Source organism: Gymnoscopelus braueri, assembly GCF_963280865.1.
Source record: "Gymnoscopelus braueri genome assembly, chromosome: 1".
Taxonomy (NCBI): domain Eukaryota; kingdom Metazoa; phylum Chordata; class Actinopteri; order Myctophiformes; family Myctophidae; genus Gymnoscopelus; species Gymnoscopelus braueri.
Window position 1 is genome coordinate 65,869,036 of NC_137603.1, and position 21,745 is coordinate 65,890,780.

General features: G+C 39.4%; 1 protein-coding gene across 3 annotated transcripts in view; it reads right to left on the reverse strand.

Moving 5' to 3' along the window:
• Positions 1 to 8,988: 8,988 nt before the first annotated feature.
• The window catches only part of cars1 (cysteinyl-tRNA synthetase 1), a 77,361-nt gene continuing 64,604 nt past the window's right edge, over positions 8,989 to 21,745 (reverse strand). Inside the window, exons 20-24 of one of the 3 annotated variants that reach the window (XM_080412945.1) lie at positions 18,503 to 18,570; positions 17,017 to 17,076; positions 14,018 to 14,101; positions 12,692 to 12,820; positions 8,989 to 9,619 (exon numbers count right to left, since the gene is read on the reverse strand). In XM_080412945.1, coding sequence (XP_080269071.1) covers positions 12,692 to 12,820; positions 14,018 to 14,101; positions 17,017 to 17,076; positions 18,503 to 18,570 — 341 coding nt within the window. In that variant the 3' untranslated portion in view covers positions 8,989 to 9,619. Of the gene's footprint in view, positions 9,620 to 12,395; positions 12,821 to 14,017; positions 14,102 to 17,016; positions 17,077 to 18,502; positions 18,571 to 21,745 lie in introns of those variants that run through there. The other 2 variants (XM_080412946.1, XM_080412947.1) reach the window with 2 other exon arrangements.

Sequence of the window (21,745 nt, forward strand, 5' to 3'; positions counted from 1 at the left end):
GTTGGAGTCATTGTGGCAACCATTTCATGCTACAACAGCTATGTACCGAAAGCTTGATCAAACACCAAAGGCAACCCACAGCTCATCGGAATGAAGCCAAAGACCAAAAACCACATCAGTATGAACAGTACGTATGGTCACCTTCTTACACCCCTTTAGCACAGTATCTGCCACATGCAGAAGCAGACAAGTGTCAGCCTCCTCTTGTGAACATGGGGCAAGGCAGGCCAAGTTTGAATCAGCAGGAGAATCAGGAGAACAGACGACTCCACTTCCATTGGTTGCATAAAGTTCCTTGCCCTCTGATAGAGGAATGTTAATTAATTGTCTAAACCCCTTCAGATGTGTCGCCTATATAAGACACCCATGTTTGTTACACTGCCATTTGTTGATTCTGAGGAAATCATTGCACTATTTTTTTGGGCACATTTTTTACCTTGACCTCGACTTAAAGCATTTCCTTGAAATCTGGTGATCTCGAAAGTGTCACCAAATGAAAAGGCATCCCCTATTTAGTTGGAAATTATACTTTAAACATTTTTCTACTGTGTTTGGTTCCAAACTTAAGTTGGACTAGCGGCCATTTTGGATTTGACCTCTCACGGTCCTCAGAGGTCAAATCTGACTTCCCTCCCCTTCTGAAAATTAATGTTATATTATTTACTAATTATGCTGAAAATGTCACGCTTCTTACAAAAAGTGCACGATTTGCTCAAAAACAGGAGTTAACCTGCTGTACTAATACAGAAAAACGCTTACAATAGGCTCCCACACAACCATCCTTCTCCGTTCTCTACACTGGCTCCCCGTAGCGGCTCGCATCCAGTTCAAAACCCTGGTGCTAGCCTATAGGGCAGTGAAAGGAACAGCTCCTTCCTACCTTCGGGCTATGGTCGATGCCTACACCCCTGCCCGACCACTTCGGTCTGCCACCTCGGGGCGACTGATTGCCTCGTCACTCAAGGGTCCTTCTGGCCGATCCACACGGTCACGACTCTTTTCTGTTCTGGCCCCACAGTGGTGGAATGAACTTCCCACTGATGTTAGGACAGCAGAGTCACTGCCCATATTTCGCCGCAGGTTGAAAACCCACCTCTTCAGGAAACACTACCCTTCCTCTCTGCCTGACCTACTTGTTGTTAACTAGTTGTACGAACGCTTGTTTTCTATTGTTGTATTGTTTATTGGATCTTGTTTAGTCGATACACTGAATTGTTTTAGCTCATGCTCATTTGACTTAGCTATTTTGTCTCATCTGTTTAAGGAAATAGGTAGCTGATATATTGCACTTTTACCTTAGCGCTCGGTATACTCTTGGTTGCTTGTTTTTGCAGAAAATGCACTAAAGACTTCTGGTGATTAGTAGTTTTCGTTCCCTACCTATGTTGAATACACTTATTGTAAGTCGCTTTGGATAAAAGCGTCTGCTAAATGACTGTAATGTAATGTAATGTAATGTAATAGGCGGACATTGCAACTAGGGGTGGGACGATATGGGTACCTCACGATACGATATATATCACGATATTAGGCCCACGATAACAATATATATCACGATATTCGACGATATTCGATATATTGCGATATCACGATATTCAATATATATTGCAAGAAATTTCACCAACGATATATCACGATATCTGAAAATATCGATATATTGCGATATCACGATATATTGCATGAAATTTCACCAACGATATATCACGATAGTCCTTGTATTCAATTCATAAACACATAAAATAGCACCAAACAGTTCAAAATCATCATTACACAAATACAGAGTAGGAAAAACAACGTATCACAAACTTAAAAAAATAAAAATAATAATAATAATAATAATAATAATAATAATATCGATATTTTTCGGCAGTATATCGATTAGTTATCGCGGGAGAAAGTATCGCGATATATCGCGATATCGATATATCGTCCCACCCCTAATGGCAACACTGGCAGCGGGTGGCATCAGTCTAAGCTGAAACGTCTAGTAGACGTTTCCACTTTATTTAACAATATTATACAAACACAGTAGGTTTAAACATCAAAAATGAAATACAAACTAGAAAAAGTGCTCCTCGGACACTGCATTCATGAGTTGGGGCATTTTGTTCCAAAAATTTGTTTTGCTAAATTAGACCTGCTGGTGGCGCTATAACAGGCCGTTGTGAAAAAGGGTGGCATTTCTTCCTCGGCCTAGTGGGAATGTGCGTGTGAAATTTCACAGAAATTGCAGCTGTGTGCATAATTTGAGGCCTTTTGTTCAAAACGGACCAATCCTGCAAACTTTGGAAGCCAACCTTAGCCAATCAGGATGGGAAGAAAAAAAGGGTTTTGCACAAATCGGCCTCCTGGTGGCGCTATAACAGGCCCATGTGAAGAAAAAAAAAGCCAACGGTGCCGGAGATTAGCTGCTAACGGACGGACAGGACACACACACACACGGACGGACAGGGGGTAAAACATACTCTCTCGCCATGCCTTTCGGCCTGGCGGAGACAATAATTAATGTTATCTTAAACTATAGGCTATTGAAGTATATTTCATAAGTTCACAAGTACAGACAGGAGAGTTGATTCAGACAGAGAGGTGACTGTTGGCCCTAGCCCGGGTGAGGGGTACAATTAGCATTCCCAATTGGGGAGACAGAAGGTCTAGGCCTTTGTCTCCATCCCCCCCTTCCTGGCTCATACAGTTGCAAATCGAATCAGGGACTCAAAGTGTGATCTATTGTTTGTCTAGGTGGGGTCTCACCTTTCAAGGCTGACCCACCCACACAAGTACCTCCTCTTTTTCTAAATGTGGCCACTGCTATAAAGATTGACTAAAATGTAAACTTAGTGTGTGTGCTACTCCAAGGCCGTGAGGCTGTTGGAGGGACCTCAGGGTCCATTTGTACTCTGTTGGTTTGAAATAAATCGGATGCAAGTAACCTCACTGACTGGAGTGAAGACTCAATCCATTCTACAACCATTCATACACACCTCTGGAACATCAAACTAACTACAATATGGCGTTGTTGGCAAATGCAAAAGTGCAGTAGAACCTTTACCAAAACATAGTGAAGTCAGTGGTTTCAGATTCCACACTATATTGCGTTAACGTACACACAAGAGTTTTTGAAATTTCACAAATACGATCTATACATTTCCCCCCCTTTTTTAAGAATAAAGTTACATAATGGAATACGTTGTATGAACTGAAACTATGTATGTCATATCTTTCAAAAATGTCTGTAACTAGTGTTCTATTTCAGTGATATTAGTGTGATATTAGTGTGTGTGTGTGTGTGTGTGTGTGTGTGTGTGTGTGTGTGTGTGTGTGTGTGTGTGTGTGTGTAAGTGAGTGAGAGAGAAATAATAAAAGGTATTTCATTTATTGACATGTCATAAATAACAGTACACACAATATTAACATTGACACATACATATTTAAATATTGTAGTCTTACTATTGTACTCCTGGATTAATAACTCTAAAAATGGCCCAAATCTGAAACGTGTCATATGACTTATGAATATGAATTATCCATGTTTAAACACCATAAAATGACAAATTCAGCACAATTGTATTCATTTAAAAACAACATTTGACCAGCTCAACGGATATTCCTATGAAAATGACATGTATTGATTAAAAAAAGATCCAAAGTATCTACATGATAATTATTAAATGCAGTTTAATATGTCCACAAGTTGCTCTTCAAAGGCTACATCAAGTGCAAAATACCCACTAGGCTTGATAGCAGTGTTAATTTTGACAGCAAATTTTGATTAGTTGTAGTCATGGTCTTTTGAATACAATTCCATGTAATTTTAGTCACATTTTAGTCATTTGAAAGGTTTTAGTTTTAGTCTAGTTTTCGTTGACTAAATATCATAAGATGATAAATCTAGAGTTGATTTAGTCGACTAAAATGTATATTAGCGAGCCATGATGAAGTCGTATTTATAATTAGCTGCGTGCCAAAAATAGCCAATTGTGTGCTATTTGCGACCCCCGCACTCAACCAAGCATAAAAAAAAACGTAGTTCTACTGGATCTCTTCTCCACTAGTCCCTCCCTAACATTTTAGTCTAGTTTTTATTTGTTGACTAAATTGTCAATATATTTAGTCATAGTTTTAACCATCATAGCTTAGTTTTTATTTACTTTTCGTCAAGTGAAAAAAGAACGGACATTTTCCGTCATTGTTGACAAAATTAACACTGCTCGACAGACACAATCATTAAAGCAGTGGTTTCAAACCTGAGGGTCCCCACATGATGGGGGGGGGGGGGGTCAGGGGAGACGGTGAAGTGGTAATTTAAGGACTTTTAAGACCTTTTAATAAAATAAAATAAAGCAAAACTGCTTCAACAGTAATAAGAAACTGGTCAAACATTGTCCAAATTGTCAAACAATATAAGAAAGACGCCTTGCGTTGTGTAGATTGGCTATTTTCGCAATATCTGTGGAATCGAGTCTAACTAAATGTAATGCCTCAACTCCTACTATTCCAAGTGCTTGTCAGGGTGGGGGTCCACAATTAAAATAAATATGGTTATTTTACAATACAAATACATGTGGGGGGTCCTTGACATGCAAAAGTTTGAGAAGCACTTTGAAGTCACCTTGATGAACATGATCCCTAAATCAGTTTTTCTCATAACTCCTCAACGACCGAGTTATGGGTCTGAAACTCAGAGTGTACAAATGGAACCAAATGGACCATGGTTACATTTGTATACTCTCAGTTAGGATTCAACTGTGTAGATTTTGGGTCCCAGGGATAGAAAATGGAATCAACCGGGGGTCCGTGGCCTGATGCAAATCAAACTGGGGGTCCTTGAAATAAAAAAAAGTTTGAGAACCACTGGCCTGAACGCCCAGATTCTCTGTGATCTCTGGAACCTCGTAGGAAATAAGTTGTCTGTGTGAAAGCTAACAGCAGAATGACAACGGCTCTGACAGTAGAGAGAGATGAGATGAAGGAGCGACCCCCACTACATATTATAGAACATTATGTTGAAGATTACACTTTTTCATAAATAGCTTCATATACACTTGTTTGACAGCACAACAGTGTTTTTTGTCTGTTTGTTTACACATTATCTTTTCTACTAATATGTTGGATTTGTGTTGATTGTGTTTCTCAGACATTTAACCACGTAAACCCTCAATACTTAGTAAACTTGACCTTTGGCTCTGTACTTGGTCCGCTCCTTTTCCCCTCTACACCAAGTCTCTGAGCTGGAAAAAAGACGATCTACAAAGCTCACAACCTACTGGTTGAAAATAATTAACTTTACAAAACCATCAAGACATTACCTCACACAATAAAAAAATATGCAATTCTAATGGAGGACTGAATGATAATATAATGCCAATCAGTAATAGCACCCATCCATGTGGTTTCATAATTACTACATTTCACAAGAGGGCAGGCAGAGCAAAGTCTAAAGATGTGTTGTCAGTAGGATCAGGGAAAAGCCTTGCCAAGGCTATGATCTACATTATCCACTTTACCAAAGATGGGGTTGAAACCATTAAGACTATTATGGTTGGAACACGATATTGGTGTTTTGAAACAGATACCGATAAGTTCCTGCTTTCGATAACCGATAATAAATACAATTATATATATAAAATACATCATCACTATTAAAACAAAACCACAGGGCTTGACATTAACTTTTTAGCACATTTCCCATTCACTTGTCTGGGCACTAAAGTTACTTGTCTGTGTAAGAATGAGCTCATATGGATGGGATAGAATACATTTAATCATATAACCATCTTTTTGTATTATTTGTATTATATTTTATTTGACCGAATTGGTCAAATGGTGACTTGATGTGGGCCGAAACCAGTTGCGGACGCGCATGCGCGCTCACACGCATTCAGTCAGCATCTGTTGTTTCAGACACTGCCACTAACTACGTAGATCACTTTTTTTTATGTATTAAGAAGAATAGCTACTTTAATTATTGACATTAAAAACAAACAATGCATTTTGTAAGGAGCCCCAATAAACCATTTTAAGTAGAATAATTCAATTTGAAATTAAACAATACCTGGTAATGTGTGTGGTTGGTTAGGTAATGATTACCATGTTTTAAGCCACGTTTTCACTACAGTGCCAGAATTTTCCCAGCAAAATAATTAGATTTATAGAACAACAGTGGTGTAAAGTAACTAATTATATTTACTCAAGTACTGTTACTTCAGTAAAGATTTGAGGTATTATTACTTTACTAGAGTATTTTCAATTTCTAGTACTTTTACTTCTACTCCACTACATCTCAGTCACTGCTATAACTACAGTATATCAAATTCTTGGCCGAAACCGAATACCGAATATAGGAAACACTTGGCCGAATGGCTGAAAATTATTATTTAAACAATATATATAATTGTTTTTAAATATTATTTTGTACCATTGCTGTCATGGCTATGCCTCTGTTGTAGAGCTACATGATTATGGCAAAACTTAAAGTATAATCCATATTTAGATCAGTTATTTAAAACATATTTATTTATTGTGTAGAATTATTTATTTACTACTGTGTAGTAATATAATACAATATGTCTCAAAACATTAGCATGCCATACAGTTGAATTATTGCAAATTAAATAAATATGATTTCAAGAAAAAAACTAATATTGAATAGCCTAACAAAAGGCAATATAATGTCTGCAGTTGCATTATTGCACACAGCCAAAATGCATTAATAATATTAGGCCTGCCATTCCTTCCTTTTGGAGAAGTTACTTTCAGTTTCCTTTCAGAAAGACACACGCACACGCACACGCACACGCGCACCCACCCCCACACACACACAAAGTCAAGCGTTCACAGCTGGTGTTAATTATTTTGCCCTGCAGTCTCTTAACTATCGCTGTGGTTATCCTACTAATGTTACACCCTCTGACAAGTGGATTCTACTCAAGATGAGAACAGCAGCAATGGTTACAAAGTTTGCAGGGTATTTCTTTCTCACTTCTTCAGTTGAGACGGTGCTGTGTGAGGGGGGGGGTCATTGTTCTCACGGAACAAGTTTGTCCAGTATTCAGACCCAGGCAGCCTAAGAAGCTGCTGGGCGCTGCCGTTTTTTTCTGCCTTTTTTTTTCCTCTCTCGTTTTTTTTCCATTAGAGGTAGTATTAAATGGCGTTTTCTCAAATCACCTTGCGGGCCAGATTTGACGACATCAAACCAGTTTGACATCGCTGGTCTACCCTCCAACAGGGAATTACTTGATATTTAGGCTAATGTTTTAGATCAGTGGTTCTCAAACATGTTCATGCAAAGAGCAATGACCCCCAATTTTTACAATATACTTTACAATATCAAAGTCGCTTATAATAAACAGATTTGGCAACACTGGCCAGAATGGATCAGTGCAGCTAGTAGCCACAAACGTATGTCCTCACTCCCTCTCTTCTGAATAAGTTTGCCTAAATTAATTATTGATTCTGCTTCTACAGAAATATGCCATTAACAAAGTGAACATAAAGTTATTCACGCAATTACAACAATAATAATAATTATTATTATTATAATTAAAATAATATATATTCTTTTTGGTCATTATTTGGAATCACCATATATCACGATATGTATCGTAGCCCATAGTGGCCTCTGTATCGTGATATGTATCTATCGAGAGGTTGCAGGCGTTACCCAGCCCTGCCTATGTGGTTAAATCAGGGTCAAATGCACATCATTAACCTGCTAATGCTACACAGCTGACTGGCAATATGCACATTTGTGCAGTTCTAACCGAGAGTGATATATTTCTGCAGTACAACAGTGTCTAACCGAGTCCATTCAGATCACAGCTGACAAAAACAATTGTACACATTATCAGAGCTATTATTAATGTTATTGGTTTTATCGGGATGACGTCACAATTCCCGATACTTATTGTGCAGTTGGAACCCATTAGTTATGTGAAATGAGTTATACATACAGTACATCTTACAACTGACTTCACTTTGTTTTAAATGAGGATTTGATAAAAATTTGTTTTGCAAATGTTAAGAATATCCAAAAAATGCAGTCCAGAAATACAGGCTAGTATTTACCAGGTAAACATCATCTAGGAATTGAATTCCCTCAACAATTTGTTGACCAGCTCCGGTTAAAGAGTCTTAACTGCAGGATTTTATATATTTATACTATGATGCAAAAGAAATGTGTAATCTGTCAAATTTAGCCTGAGTGATTTGCTCCGTTCAGCTGACTTGTTTTCTTTCTTTTGTTTACTTTGCTTCATCGAGAGAGAAAAAAAAGCAGAGATTCAGTCTGGATTCCAGGCTATGTCAAACTAGCCTTGGGGCTTAAAGGGCAACAACACTTTTTAGAGGTTTGGGGTTTAACTTGGCATGATGCAACTCTAAAAGGTGGACAAGAAATAAAAAATAATGGCTGCATTGATTGATCATTTAAAATATGCTCCTCATTGACTTACATTGTATAACCATAAAATGTTAAGTCAATGAGGAGCATATTTTGAATGCACTCAAGTCTCTCTTTTAGCCCCTAAACAAAACTGATTCAGACAATAATGGAACATCACCAAACCCAGTACTGTTTCTTTTTAAAATAAAAATCAACTTTCTCTTGATTTTACCATTTGAAGATCCAGATCCGCAGATCCAGTCCAGATTTTCTTCCAAATAAAAATAGCAAAATCAACGAAAGTGTTGAAAAAACAAACAGTACTGGACTTTGAGAGCCGTTTAACCGTACAACGTGAGTTAATGAGGAGTATATTTTGAATGATCAATTTCTAATCAATGCAGTAATTATGTTTTATTTCTTGTCCACCTTCAGAGTTACATCGTGGCAAGGTACAGTAACTACACAACCCAAACATCTACAAAAGTGTTCTAGCCCTTTAAATTGGTATATTGTACAGATTACTGACTGCAAGTGATGCACAACATTCAGTTGATGTTTCAGTGCATGACATTGAAATAATTATGCATGATCAAATAACAATGAGCTACAGTTAACTGGTGCCTTTATTTAGATGTTTCTTTTGTTTGTAGATAATACAATTGATAATTTACCACAGCTTTCAGTACAATGTTTGGAATCTTTGCAATGGTGACAATTTGTACTCAATGGAACTAGTGTAAAGGAAACTTCTATATACAGTACTTGCATACTATTTGGGGTTGAATCATTATGCAATAAAACTCTATAGGCCTCCCTCGTCTTAGTCAAACCGACTTGACTTACAACTGTTATAGTCGGGCCGCTTTTTTTCTGTCTATACCACATCACTTTGCCAAAAATAGCAAATCTACGGGCGTTTTTTTTCTGTCCATACCACCTCACTTAGCCAAAAATAACAAATCTACAATCTCTGCCATTTTTGGGTGAATGTCCCCCCACCTCCCCAGAATAGGCATGCTAGGGTTAAAAAAAAGTGATTTAAAATCTAATTTCTGAGCTTTTCTTGCTTGTGAACAGCAGAATATCATGTTAGGATCGTACAGAGCCAACCATTTATTTTTGGCAAGGTTATAAAACGTATATAGACTATAAACCAATAGCACATTGAACATGTCTTCAGTACAAGGTCTCAGTCAGGTTCCTCAGAACAGCTTTGAGGAAAGGTTGGCATATGTTCTGGAAAACAACACCCATTTCATTACACATTGTAGTCTGATTTCAAATGTGCACTGAGGGAGGTTAAACTTCAACTGGAATAGGCTGTATGCACAGCAGCCATATTGGAAATGAATCAGGCCCCCTTCCTTACTTCCTTCACAGGCGTTACCAATGATACTAATGAAGGCTCTGTAGACTGTTCCATTCTACAGAGCGGAACAGTGGTTCTCAAAACGTTTCAATTCTTTTTAATTTTATTGAGGCCACTTTCCTCTCAGTCCTGGTTTGGACTATGGTGACATGTATATGTCACAGGTAAATTGGCATTCCAGGTAAATTGGAAGGGGAGCGCTTGTTTTTAGGCGTGGGGCGGGGCTTTTCGAGACAGGGTTTTTTACGTGAGGCTCGCGAGGAGGAGGCGCGATGCAGGGCTTTGATACGAGGCGGCGCGAGGAGGAGGAGGCGTGAAGCGGGGCTTTGATACGAGGCGGAGCGAGGAGAAGGAGGAGGAGGAGGAGCGAGGCGTGGCTTTGATGCGACGCGGACCGTACGTGATAATAGTTATTGTCCATGACGGAGGCGCGCCGACTCAGCAGAGCTTGAGGCCGAGGAGGCGCGCCCTCGCGTCTCCAGGCGAGAGTGCCCGTGCCGACCGGCCGAAGGTCTGCTGAGTCGAATCAGCGCCGTCCGAGTTGTAACCCGATAGGGGGAGAATAGATATTTTTATGGGTTACTATCATACAGTCTATGGTTACTATCCAGTGTCCACGACGACACACATGTGTGCGTGTGCATGTGTGCGCATGCACACACGTGCGCACACATGCGTGTGCATGCGCACACATGCACACGCACACACGCATGTGCATTGATTGATTTGATTGATTGAATATTTTATTAGGCAAAAAATGTAAAACAGCACAGTTACATTTAAAATACTTTGTCTAACAGGTCCGTTCATAAAAGTCCTTGCGGACTTGTTTCCAATGAGGGCCTTGGTATTTAATTCATAGGCATATATAGTGGCACCACAGTTCAAATATCATTACAAAATAAACTGCCAAAAAAAAAATATAACACTATGTACAACAAAAAAAAAAAAAAGAGGGGGAAAAAAAATATGTACCAGAACAGGAGGGTCTGCTGTCTAACGGGAAATGGTACATTCAGTGTGGATTCAGTGTGCATTCATTGCCCTCTAGCATTGGTTCTACAGAATTGCCTGAGGAGGGTGAAAACAAGCGCACCTTTTCCAATTTACCTGTAACATATGACCCCTTAACAGACGACGTCACACTGATAAGAACCAGTATGCGTGCAATGAAACCCATTCTGTCAGGTCTCGCTAGGACGCGCCTCACTAGCCAACACACAAGAGGGGCACCCCTAAACAACAGGTTGAGAATTCATTGCGTGAAACAATCACCTGTGCGTCCAGTCTCAATGTTGGTAAACAAATAATTGGTCTATAGAATCACTGCAAGGTGAGAGGTGGGATAAACACTGGTACCGGAATGCTCCCTACTTATGTGTTCCATGCTGGAAGAGAACAATAGCACCTATCAGATCAGTGATCTTTTGTAATGCTCAAGGTTCCTAATGCTCAGTTATTGGGCAAGGCAGCTTTCTCTGTCAGTGGCCCAACGACTTGGAATGCACTCCAAAAGTCTTTAAAACTGAGCTCCTTGCCATCATTTGGTCAGTTCAGAGCAATGGTCATTAAAGGACAACTTTGCTTTTTTACAACAAAGGTTATTTTATTAGTTTGTAATGCTAATAATTAAAATATGAGTGTCAAAAAAAAATCTTGTCACCATGAGGCTGATTTAAAAAATGTAGGGTGGCATTACTTCCTTGGTCTAGTGGGGATGTGCGTACAAAGTTTCATGGAAATCGGAGGCTGAGTTCATGACTATCTACCAATGGACCGAATGCCCCCGCCCCCCAGTTAAAAATCACGAAATCATTAAAAAACGATAGAAAGCATTACATGATTTTTTTTAACACTCATATTTTAATCATTATCATTACGAACTGATAAAATAACCCTTGTTGTAAAAAAACTAAGTCGTCCTTTAACACTTTTAATCGTGATTGCACCTGTTTTAATTTAGTTATTTTGTTTTGATTGACTATGTTTGCTCTGTTTAAGTTCTTCTTTGTAATTTATTCTGATTGTAAAATGTAATGTAATGGATTTGGATTGTGCCTATTTTGTAACCTCGGCTACATTGGGAATCCACTGTACTCCCATGTGTAAATAAAGGTGACACTGATGATGATGAATTTCAAGGACCCCCATAACTCTAAAGGCCATGTCACACCAATGCAACTCCTTGCAACTGCAATTGGGGATAATGGCTGCGAGTAGTTGCATGTTGCAAGGATTTGCTTTGGTGTGGACTGGCCTTAAGAGTGTACAAATGGATGTGTGTAACTCACCCGTAAGGGTCCATTTGGATCCCCCTCAAGGAACCATGAGGGTCCCTGGATAACACTTTGAGACCCACTGGTGTGTAGTGTTTCCAGTGGGAACCAGAATACCAGAATGGAACAGAGCCTTCATTAGTATCATTGGTAACACAATTTTCTTCCCCAATAATGCCACTGTGCATAGAGCCTATCGTTGGGGTTTCTGAGATCGGACCCAACCAGCTCTACTGATGACACTGGTCCTAATATCAACTAGTCTTATTTCCCAGTTAGAGAAAACGCAGCTGAATTCTGTTTATTTGTATTCACCGTTTATTGTCAACTGGATAGAATTGTGTGTGTGTGTGTGTGTGTGTGTGTGTGTGTGTGTGTGTGTGTGTGTGTGTGTGTGTGTGTGTGATCCCTGCAAAATACAGAAATAAACAGAATTAGAATTTACAATCAACTTTCCATGTGTCCAAACATGTTTCTAACAATACCCATTAAAACCCACTAGGTGGCAGCACAGGATCAAAAATCACATGATTAAAAACAGTTGTACATACACTGCAAAATCAGGAGTGTTCATTTAACAGCAGAGTTTTAAAATGCACCCAAACGGGTCCACTTTGACACTCAACAGTTGAACGAACAGGCAGGATTTTGCAGTGTACTCACTCAGCTGCCATTCTGGCTCATGTGAAGGTAATCGTTATGTAGTTTCTCTTGCGTCTCGTAGAGTTTCCGTAGTTTCTTGGCCTGTCCTTTACTGATCTCCTTTCCTTCAACGTCATGAGTGGGGAAACCCTGGATACAATGACAATAACAAATAAATAACTACATAAAATCGAGGAAACAATGACAACAAATAAATAACCACGATACACCCTGGAAACAATAACAAAAAATAACTTCACCCTTCACCCATTTTCAACGTCGTCTTCATATCTTCACTAATGCTCAATTTAAGATGGCACCATTTCACTCTGTGTCTCAGAGGAGGGCTGTGGACAGTTCAGAAACCTGTCTACCAGTGACATCATCATTAGGCAGGTTTGGCATTTCATATTGTATTAATGCATGAAAAATGGCTTCTATTTCAGCATGAAAACTAAGAGAAACACACAGAGTGAGTAGACAGAAATGGTTCCATCTAGGGATTTTTGGTATTATCGGCCTCCCGATATTATTGGACGATATTAGCATACAAATTTTATATTGGAAAATATAGGTAAACTTTTTAATAATTCTTACTGTATGGTGTGTGTGATATGAAATGTGAGTTTACCATAATCACAGTAATCCTTAATCATATTCCATCATTTTCAAGGGCTTTTGGAGAGAAATTAACTTTCAAATTATAGCACTGCAGAGGGCAGGTGTGTGTGTGTCTGTGTCCAGCTGACGCTTGTTGATGCTTGTTAATGTTTAGGCATCAAGGCAATTATGCTTCTGCACTGTCAAATAGGCCAACATCTAATCTAAGATTAGTGGGACTCATTCAAATGACCACCAGTGAGCCCCGGGACTCACTTCATTGAAAACCTAACAACATCACTGTATTATATAAGATGCATTAGATATTTATTAGATTTTATATTGATATTGTAGCCATTTTATTTGATTAGATATGTGATGTTGTTACCTGACAATTAGGTCAAAGAGACCGCATATATCGGTATCGGTTGATATCGGTATCGTAAATTAAGAGTTGGACAATATCGGAATATCGGTAAAAAAGCCAACATCGAACATCCCTAGTTCCATCTTATAATGAGCATTAGTGAGGACCAATTATATGAAGATAAGGTTGAAAATAGGTGAAGTGCTCATATTACAAGTCAATGACTTTGCCTGTCACAAAAGGTATATGATTTCATTAGCTCAGAAAATTACACAATAAAAATAAATATAATTTTGTGACAAACACACATTATTGTGGATCAATCTGAATAAATATTGTCAATTAAACCAAATAAAGTAAACAATAAAAAGCTGGGTTACCATTTCGTCAAATTTAGAATATTTGTCGGTTTCACTGAGAAACATTTCAGAGGGAGGGATCTTCATTTTTGCAAGTTTAGCCATCTAAAAGAAAAAGATAACAATTAGGTAAGTGAAAATGCACCAAAAACGTACTACACCCTGAATATCGTTAGCCTGGTAAACCCTCCCTCCGGAAATCTCATTTCCATTTGATTCCAGGAGTGAGTCTGGCATGATCGCCCATTCTGCAATAGACCATATTCACACGGCGGCCATTTTGGAATTTAACATTGCGTTGCTGTGGCAACTGGGGTGGCAACTGGGGTGGCATTTCATTGACTTAATGGCAATATGGCCGCCGTGTGAATATGGTCTATAGTGGCTGTGGGCTGGAGTTGGGCGGGAGTAATACCGTTGACTGACAACCCCTTCAGCCAATGATCGTTGTTTCCCTTCAGCCAATTGCAGTGCATTTTTACCACCTCCAGAGTAATGTGACGCAACGGGACTTTTGAGATGGCCATGCCCAAAATAGGTTGCCTTATTCGGATACATGCGTGTCACTGACCGCCCCTGCCGCTTCTCTGAATTTTTATTTTTAAATAGTCTCTGTCATGATTAATTGACCACATATATGAAGTTAAACAACTAAATTCTATCCAAACGATATCTTATAAGTAAATTCCGTGCCTCAAAAAAGACGTTTGAGAGCGTTTTAAAACCGAAAATAAAAAGTAGAAACTGCCCACAGAAACAATGGCTGCCGTTCGTGTTTGGTCGGCTGCACTCAAGCTGCACTCGGGTCCATTCGGGCTCACTCGAACTCGCCACCTGATTGGCCAACTTTTGCTGTCAATCACAGAACGATGAGCGACGACGCTGATAGGCTCGTTTTTTTGGTAATGTGCTAGAAACGCCCATACAAGCATTCATGCCAGACTCACTTCTGGAATCAAATGGAAATGAGATTTCCGGAGGGAGGGTTTACCAGGCTAGAATATTGTTGCTGTCAGGCAGAAACCTTCTATCTCCATATTTGTAACTTTTAAGTTTTTTTTTGTATTTTGTTTTCTGTAAATTAATGCCCTACTTAATCAGACAAAAGTAGTGAAAGAAGCAGATTTACAAGGTCTCACGATGCAAGCTTGTAGCCATTTTCACCATTTGAAAATGTTTAATAATTTTAAAAAATGGACGGTTTTGGATATACAAGGTTTCCACCAGACAGCAACGATATGAAGTGTGTAATATATCCTATTGAGGGATTTGGGCAATTATTTTACCCACACGTTTAGCTGTGTTGCTCATTACCAATTATACCTCGTTGTAAAGGTGACCAATCAACAATAATAACAATATAAAATATAATACCAAGGGGAGAAATAATCGTCTGAAGTTACGTTTCCAAACTTTTTTTTGAGGAGTTTAGTTCTGTGTGTTATTAAATATTCTGCTCAGCACACAATCAAAGACCGCAATCACAATCAAAATCAGAGACATTTTCAACGCATAATAATTAGTAATAATTCAACATAACAGTGATTTCACATTCCTTTGTTATGTTCACTTAAATGATGAATTGCTCATTAACACTGCCTGTCTTTTCCAAAAACCCTTTACAAATGACATGCCATGTTGGTACCAGGGGTCGCGCTAGGATTTTAATCTGCCGGTCCCAATGTCCGGAAGGGTTCAAATTTATCGGACATCTGACAAAAATAACAGTCATAATTATTTTGATGCATTAATGACAAGCAGGTGCGTAAATACAGCCTAACACTTAGGCCTACAGCATTATATTTTGGATTGAGCTATTTGAACATGAACCATCATAATATACACATTTTATATAGCAGGGTCATCTTACGCAAATACATTAATTACCTACATTACCATTTGCGCATGCTGCGTGCGTAATGGTTTCTCAATAATCAATTGCGTTTGAATGCATTTTCTAATCAAAGGGCACTGCACAAAATTGGGCATTTCAGATTAATCCTTCATAACGTGGCTCAGCTGACCTGTTAGGGCAATAAATTATAGACCACTACTCACTCACAGGAGGTTATACTGTATAGTTAGGCAGTGGATGCCGTCCGTGCGTCTAGTTGGGACAGCCGTGGGAAAGTTGATGAGTTGTGAGAATCTTGTCGTCTCCTCATAGAGCTATTCAGTTCAAAGTGGTAACGTTTTAACGTGTCCACCTCATAGAGTTAAAAATAGGTCCACGATTATGATTAACGTCGTGTTTCACCTCGATGCCATAGTTGCAGTAGCCTATAGCTGTTGTGGAGAGTATTTACAGTGTTGGATAGTTCATCTTCAACTTGCACTGTTGTTAAACTGTAGGGCAACTTGCCAACTTTACTCACAGTGCCCTTGTAGTAGCCTAGTGTCTGTGACATATTCTAACTCGTAATGATACTGACTGTTAAATACACAACTTTATATAATGTAACTTGTAACCAGACCGCGGTCTCTCTGTCTGACTGCCGAGACCGCAGTCTCTACGCAGCAGAAGCAACAACTACGCAGCAGCAACATCAACTCTCATCTTCCTGTTGTACCTTCACAATAAAGTGTCTCCCATTTACCGCCCAATGCAGCACATTTTACACTGGTTATTATTAACAGGAAATAGGTGTAACTTATCAGCGTGTGACACACTCTTTCTTTCTACCTCTCTCTCCCAGAAACACGCACGCTGTTAAGAGAGAGAGAGAAAGAAAGAGCGAGCGAGAGCGTGAGAGAGAGAGAGAGAGAGAGAGAGAGAGAGAGAGAGAGAGAGAGAGAGAGCGAGCTTGCAAAGCAGAGGATTTGAAATGTGCCTGATTTGCGGTGATAATTAATGAACTGCCGTGTCATAATCAGCCGGTCAGGATGTCCGGGGAGATTATTTTTTTCCGGTCTTTGTCATAAAAAATCGGTCAAAACCGGCAATTATCGGACTAACGCGACCTCTGGTTGGTACCACATGCAATTGGAGTTCATGTATTCTTTAGAACAGTATTCCTGACCTCTTGCTCCTGTTTCTTTCTGGCAGCTTCTTCTTTCTTCCTCTTCTTCTCTTCTTCCATCTGTCAAACAGGAAGTTGACAGTACACAGAAGTTTTAATGAGGTTAGATCTCATGGTTACATTGTGGTTCGGTAGGTTAAGGGAAGACAGCCACATTAAGTTGAATTAATACTAAAGCCCAATACGCTTCATGCACAGCAGCCCTATTGGAAAGAAATTGTGCCACACTTTGAGACCCACTGGAGTAGCAGAGTGTTTCCAGTGAGCCAACATGCACAATATCAGCACCCTGACTCAGTTTGCAGGAGAGCCTTCATTAGTATCATTGGTAAGACCTGTGAAGGAAGTAAGGAAGACGTTCAATAACTACAAGTTGACATCATTCTGAACTTCTGATAGGCGGTCTCAGGATTATTTTCTCAGAACTCGTGCACCCCGAGATGTCCATGACTCTCCGAACTAGATTGGAAGTTTTTTCCAACGTTGTAAGGAAGAATGTATTGGCCTTAAGTAATGTTACGGTGTCACTTACACTTATTCAATATTTAGGCAAGGAATTTAGGTCTGTGATAAAAAAAACACTGGCATATTATTGAGTCTGACCCAGCACTCAACATTGTTTTTCAACACCTCCTCGGATAGTCTACAAAAGGCCACCTAATCTGAGAAACCAACTTGTTTGAGCTGACCTACCACCCATCATCCAGCCAAGACACGTCTTACAGGACATCACTCAGGGTAACTACAGGTGCGGCCACTGTCCTCAGTAGGGCATTCACAGAATAGTCGAATATTCGACTATGAAACCACTATTCGACCACTGTACATCAAAGTCTTTTTTTTTTCAGTGGCTTTTCTACAGCAGACAAGCAGCAGTGAGCTCTTGTGTTGGTACTTCTCCTAATATCCATTCACGGTTGATTGTCAAATCATTTAATACGGTACGTTGTCACTCAATGTAGGTGGGGTGCTGAAACAGCAGCACTCATGCCAGAAAGATTTTCTTTTTTTAAGCAGAAAAAAACATGGCTCTACGCTCAATGGTGACAACTACAGTGTGTAAATACTTTACTTTACTTACTATTGGTAGGTTTATTAATGTAGTTTGTTGATCTTGTATTCATAGCCTGTTTTAGACCATGTAATCATAAGGCATCTTAGCCTTGCAGCGACCGAAGGATGGACATAAATGTGGTTGTTGTTGAAAATAGATAGCATAGGCTTGAGCAATCATTTTCAGACTTATTCCGCGTCCATCCGTGAGGCATTGTGCATTTGTAGGACTGCTATGCCCGGAACAGCTGTTGTGGGTTTAGACCAATCAGAATGCACAGCTGCCTTTCACTATATAACAATAATCTACAATTATATGTGCTGTCTCAAATCTAGTCACGCCCAGTATGTATGCATTTACATAAAATTACCTTTACATTTCAACTAAGGACAGGGGTTGTGTTGCGAGTGTGACAGTGAGTCATTCTCGTACCTTTTTCTTTTCATCTCTTTCTCTCAGTAGCGTCTCCTTGTCCACTAATTTCACCACCGTAGGAAGTCCTGCAACAACAGAGAAGAACCATTTCCATTGATGCGCAACACGCCACGTTGTGAGCTTATAGATTGGCTATTTTCACTATTTATGTACACCACCATTGTACAAGTATAATACAGGGTTAAGTGGTGGTTGATCAGACCAATCGATTTAATCGATTATATAAAAAATAATCTACTAGAATTGTGTCATGTCGAATTCATTGATATACAAGAAAAATCACACCCTGTGTGAAGTGGGCGGTGTCTTGCTAGCTAATCACAATACTGAATGGAGTCGATCAATCATGTACAAAGGATAAATACATTTATTGAAACACTCTTTATGATGGACAAAACCATAACTTGAAAAAAACCAAAATTTTGGTTTTTTTCAAGTTATGGTTGCTTATATAGGGCTATGCACATGTGTCATGTGACACTGGCCAATCACAGTCCTGAATAGGCTGTGATTGGCCAATCACAGCGCAGGATAATTCTACTAATTTCCTGGGCCCAGATCACAGCGCAGGAAAATGTACATTTTTCCAAATCTCACTTATAGGGGCGGTTTCACCGCCCAAAAAGGACAAAAAACTGCCTCTTGATTATTCAATTAACCTACATGAGCTGGATTAAGTTGGTTATTGGTGCTAAATACATCAATACATTTTGGATTAACTGTCCAGCCCTACCTACTATTAAAGGACCACACTAATGTTCATTATAATATGGCACAATTTTTGTCTACATGGTCTGTGTCTCAGAGGAGGGCTGTGGACAGTTTAGAAAACCATGTGCCAGTGAAGTCATCGGCAGGCCGGTTTTGAGATTTCTCATTTTTCGTATCTATTCTTCTAGTAATGTGAGAACATTGGCTTCTATTATAGCACGCTAACTTTCCAGGAATAGAAAGCCTGTAGCTTCTATTAGCTTGAATTCCCCATCGATGATGTGACTGGTAGGCGGGTTTCTGAACTGTCCACAGCCCTCCTCTGAGACACAAACAGAGTAGAAAAAAATACCATAATGAGCATTAGTGAGGACCAATTATATGAAGATAGGTTGAAAATGGGTGAAGTCGTCCTTTAATGTTATGACCTTCAGCCGTTTTTAGGTGTGAAAAGGGTCAGGTGATTAAGTAATAATAACACAATAATAATAATAATAAAAATTATAAATAACAATAACAATAAAAAATATAGCTGCAAGCAGCAATAAGCGGTTTTGAGGGATAAGGCAGAGGCAGGAAGAGGAAGAGAGAGAGAGAAAGAGAGGGAGGGAGGGGGAGAGAGAGAGAGAGAGAGAGAGAGAGAGAGAGAGAGAGAGAGAGATAGAGATAGAGATAGAGATAGAGAGAGGCAGAGAGAGAGAGAGAGAGAGAGAGAGAGGCAGAAAGAGAGAGAAGAAGTGAACATGCATTCATTAACAAAGTCATGATTTTGGTTCAGTAAACTATATTTGGACTGGTTAAATTGGGGTTTGATCCAGGGACCTACAGACTTGCGGGTAGACAGTGTAAAGGATAAGGATAATTCCTTTAACAGGTCTGTTCATGAAAGTCCTTGCGGTCTTGTTTCCAATGAGGGCCTGTGAGCAATTAGGGGTTAAGAGTTTTGCTCAGGGACAAATTTCATTTAATCGACGCATTTGCTGGCCTGGCCTGGAATCGTACCTGGGGCAACCAGGGCCTCTGGCTCCCTAGGCGGGCTCACTAACCACTCAGCTATGGCCGCAGTACTGACTGAGCCATTGGATAGACAGAATTGGATTTCATATGTGGTAAGTTATCATACAGCATGGGTTGCTTATTATATGCATACAAGCTCATAATGTGTCACATTGTAGATCGGCTGTATGTGGTTACTGTAGGTGTTGTATTAATAATTACATCTGCAAAGTAACAAGTAACTAAAGCTGTCATCTGCTGTAATTGTAGTAGAGTAGAAGTAACAAAAATGGAAAGTAAAGTAAAAGTACCTAAAAATTGTACTGTGCATTGTAAGCACTGGTATTGGTACTTTTAATGGTCTTAACTCAAAATGTATATATCACACAGCTTAGATTTTTTGATTAAATCGGAGAGTGATGTAAAAGAAATCTGTAGTGTAAAAGTTGCACGTTCATCAAATGTCAATCTATAAAGTTTCTTGTGTCTGGGTAGCTCAGTTGGAAGAGCTCTTGAAAAAGCCACCAGGCCACTAATGAGTTGTGACAGGTGTAATTGGTGATGAGTGAGAGCAGGTGAGAGGGGTGGATCCAATCCATGGGAATAGAGGGAAGGTTGCTGACTAGATGACTCTTTTCCCACCCTCCCACCCTCACGCACCTAAGGCTTAACCTCAGTAAAACAACGACCTAACCTCAAGAAACACTATTTGTAAAACTAAGAATTCCAAATGATGATCACCTCAACACATTGTTGGGGACAGGGATCGAACCAGCGACCCATGGACTCGCAGGCTGCCTCTCTTCTCATTGAGCTAGAGATATGGCCTTCCTGACGGTGTCTGTTGATATCTATAGGTTTTTCCGTCCGTTATGAACCAAGCCTCTGTTTCGCTAACTACTCTAGATCACTGGTTCACAAAACATTTACCAGTAAAGTCTTTTTTTTGTCTCCTCGGAATGGAAACTAGTGAAAATAGTCGATCTACAAGCTCACAACGCGTTGCTATCTGAAAAGATGTGAGATTGTAGATCGGCTATTTTCACAAGAAAGTATGTCATACATAAAAAACAACTACTCTCAAAAAAGCATTTCATGTTATTTAAAAAAAAAATGCTCATGTCTGAATTAACAGGGTCATGTTTTGTACAATGCAATTTAAATGTAAACTGTAATGAGTGGGATTTGAACCGGGGACCTTTGGAACATGAGGCTATTCTTTATTGATTGAGCTATTCAATCCACAGCCTCAAACAGTGAGAAAGGAGAATCTAACAAAACAAAACGGCGAATGAAGTACATCATACATTGAAAATAACTACTTTCAAATAAGCCTTTCACGTTATCTTTAACAATTGCACATGTATTCATTGATACAGTCATGTTGTGTGCAATGCAATTATAATGAAGTCTACATGAGGTGGGATTCGAACCGGCGACCCTGTGGCCTCAAGGCAGATGATTAAACGATCAAGCCATTGGACCAACAGACCTGAACTAGTGAAAAAGGAGCTCACACATTTGACACAGTTT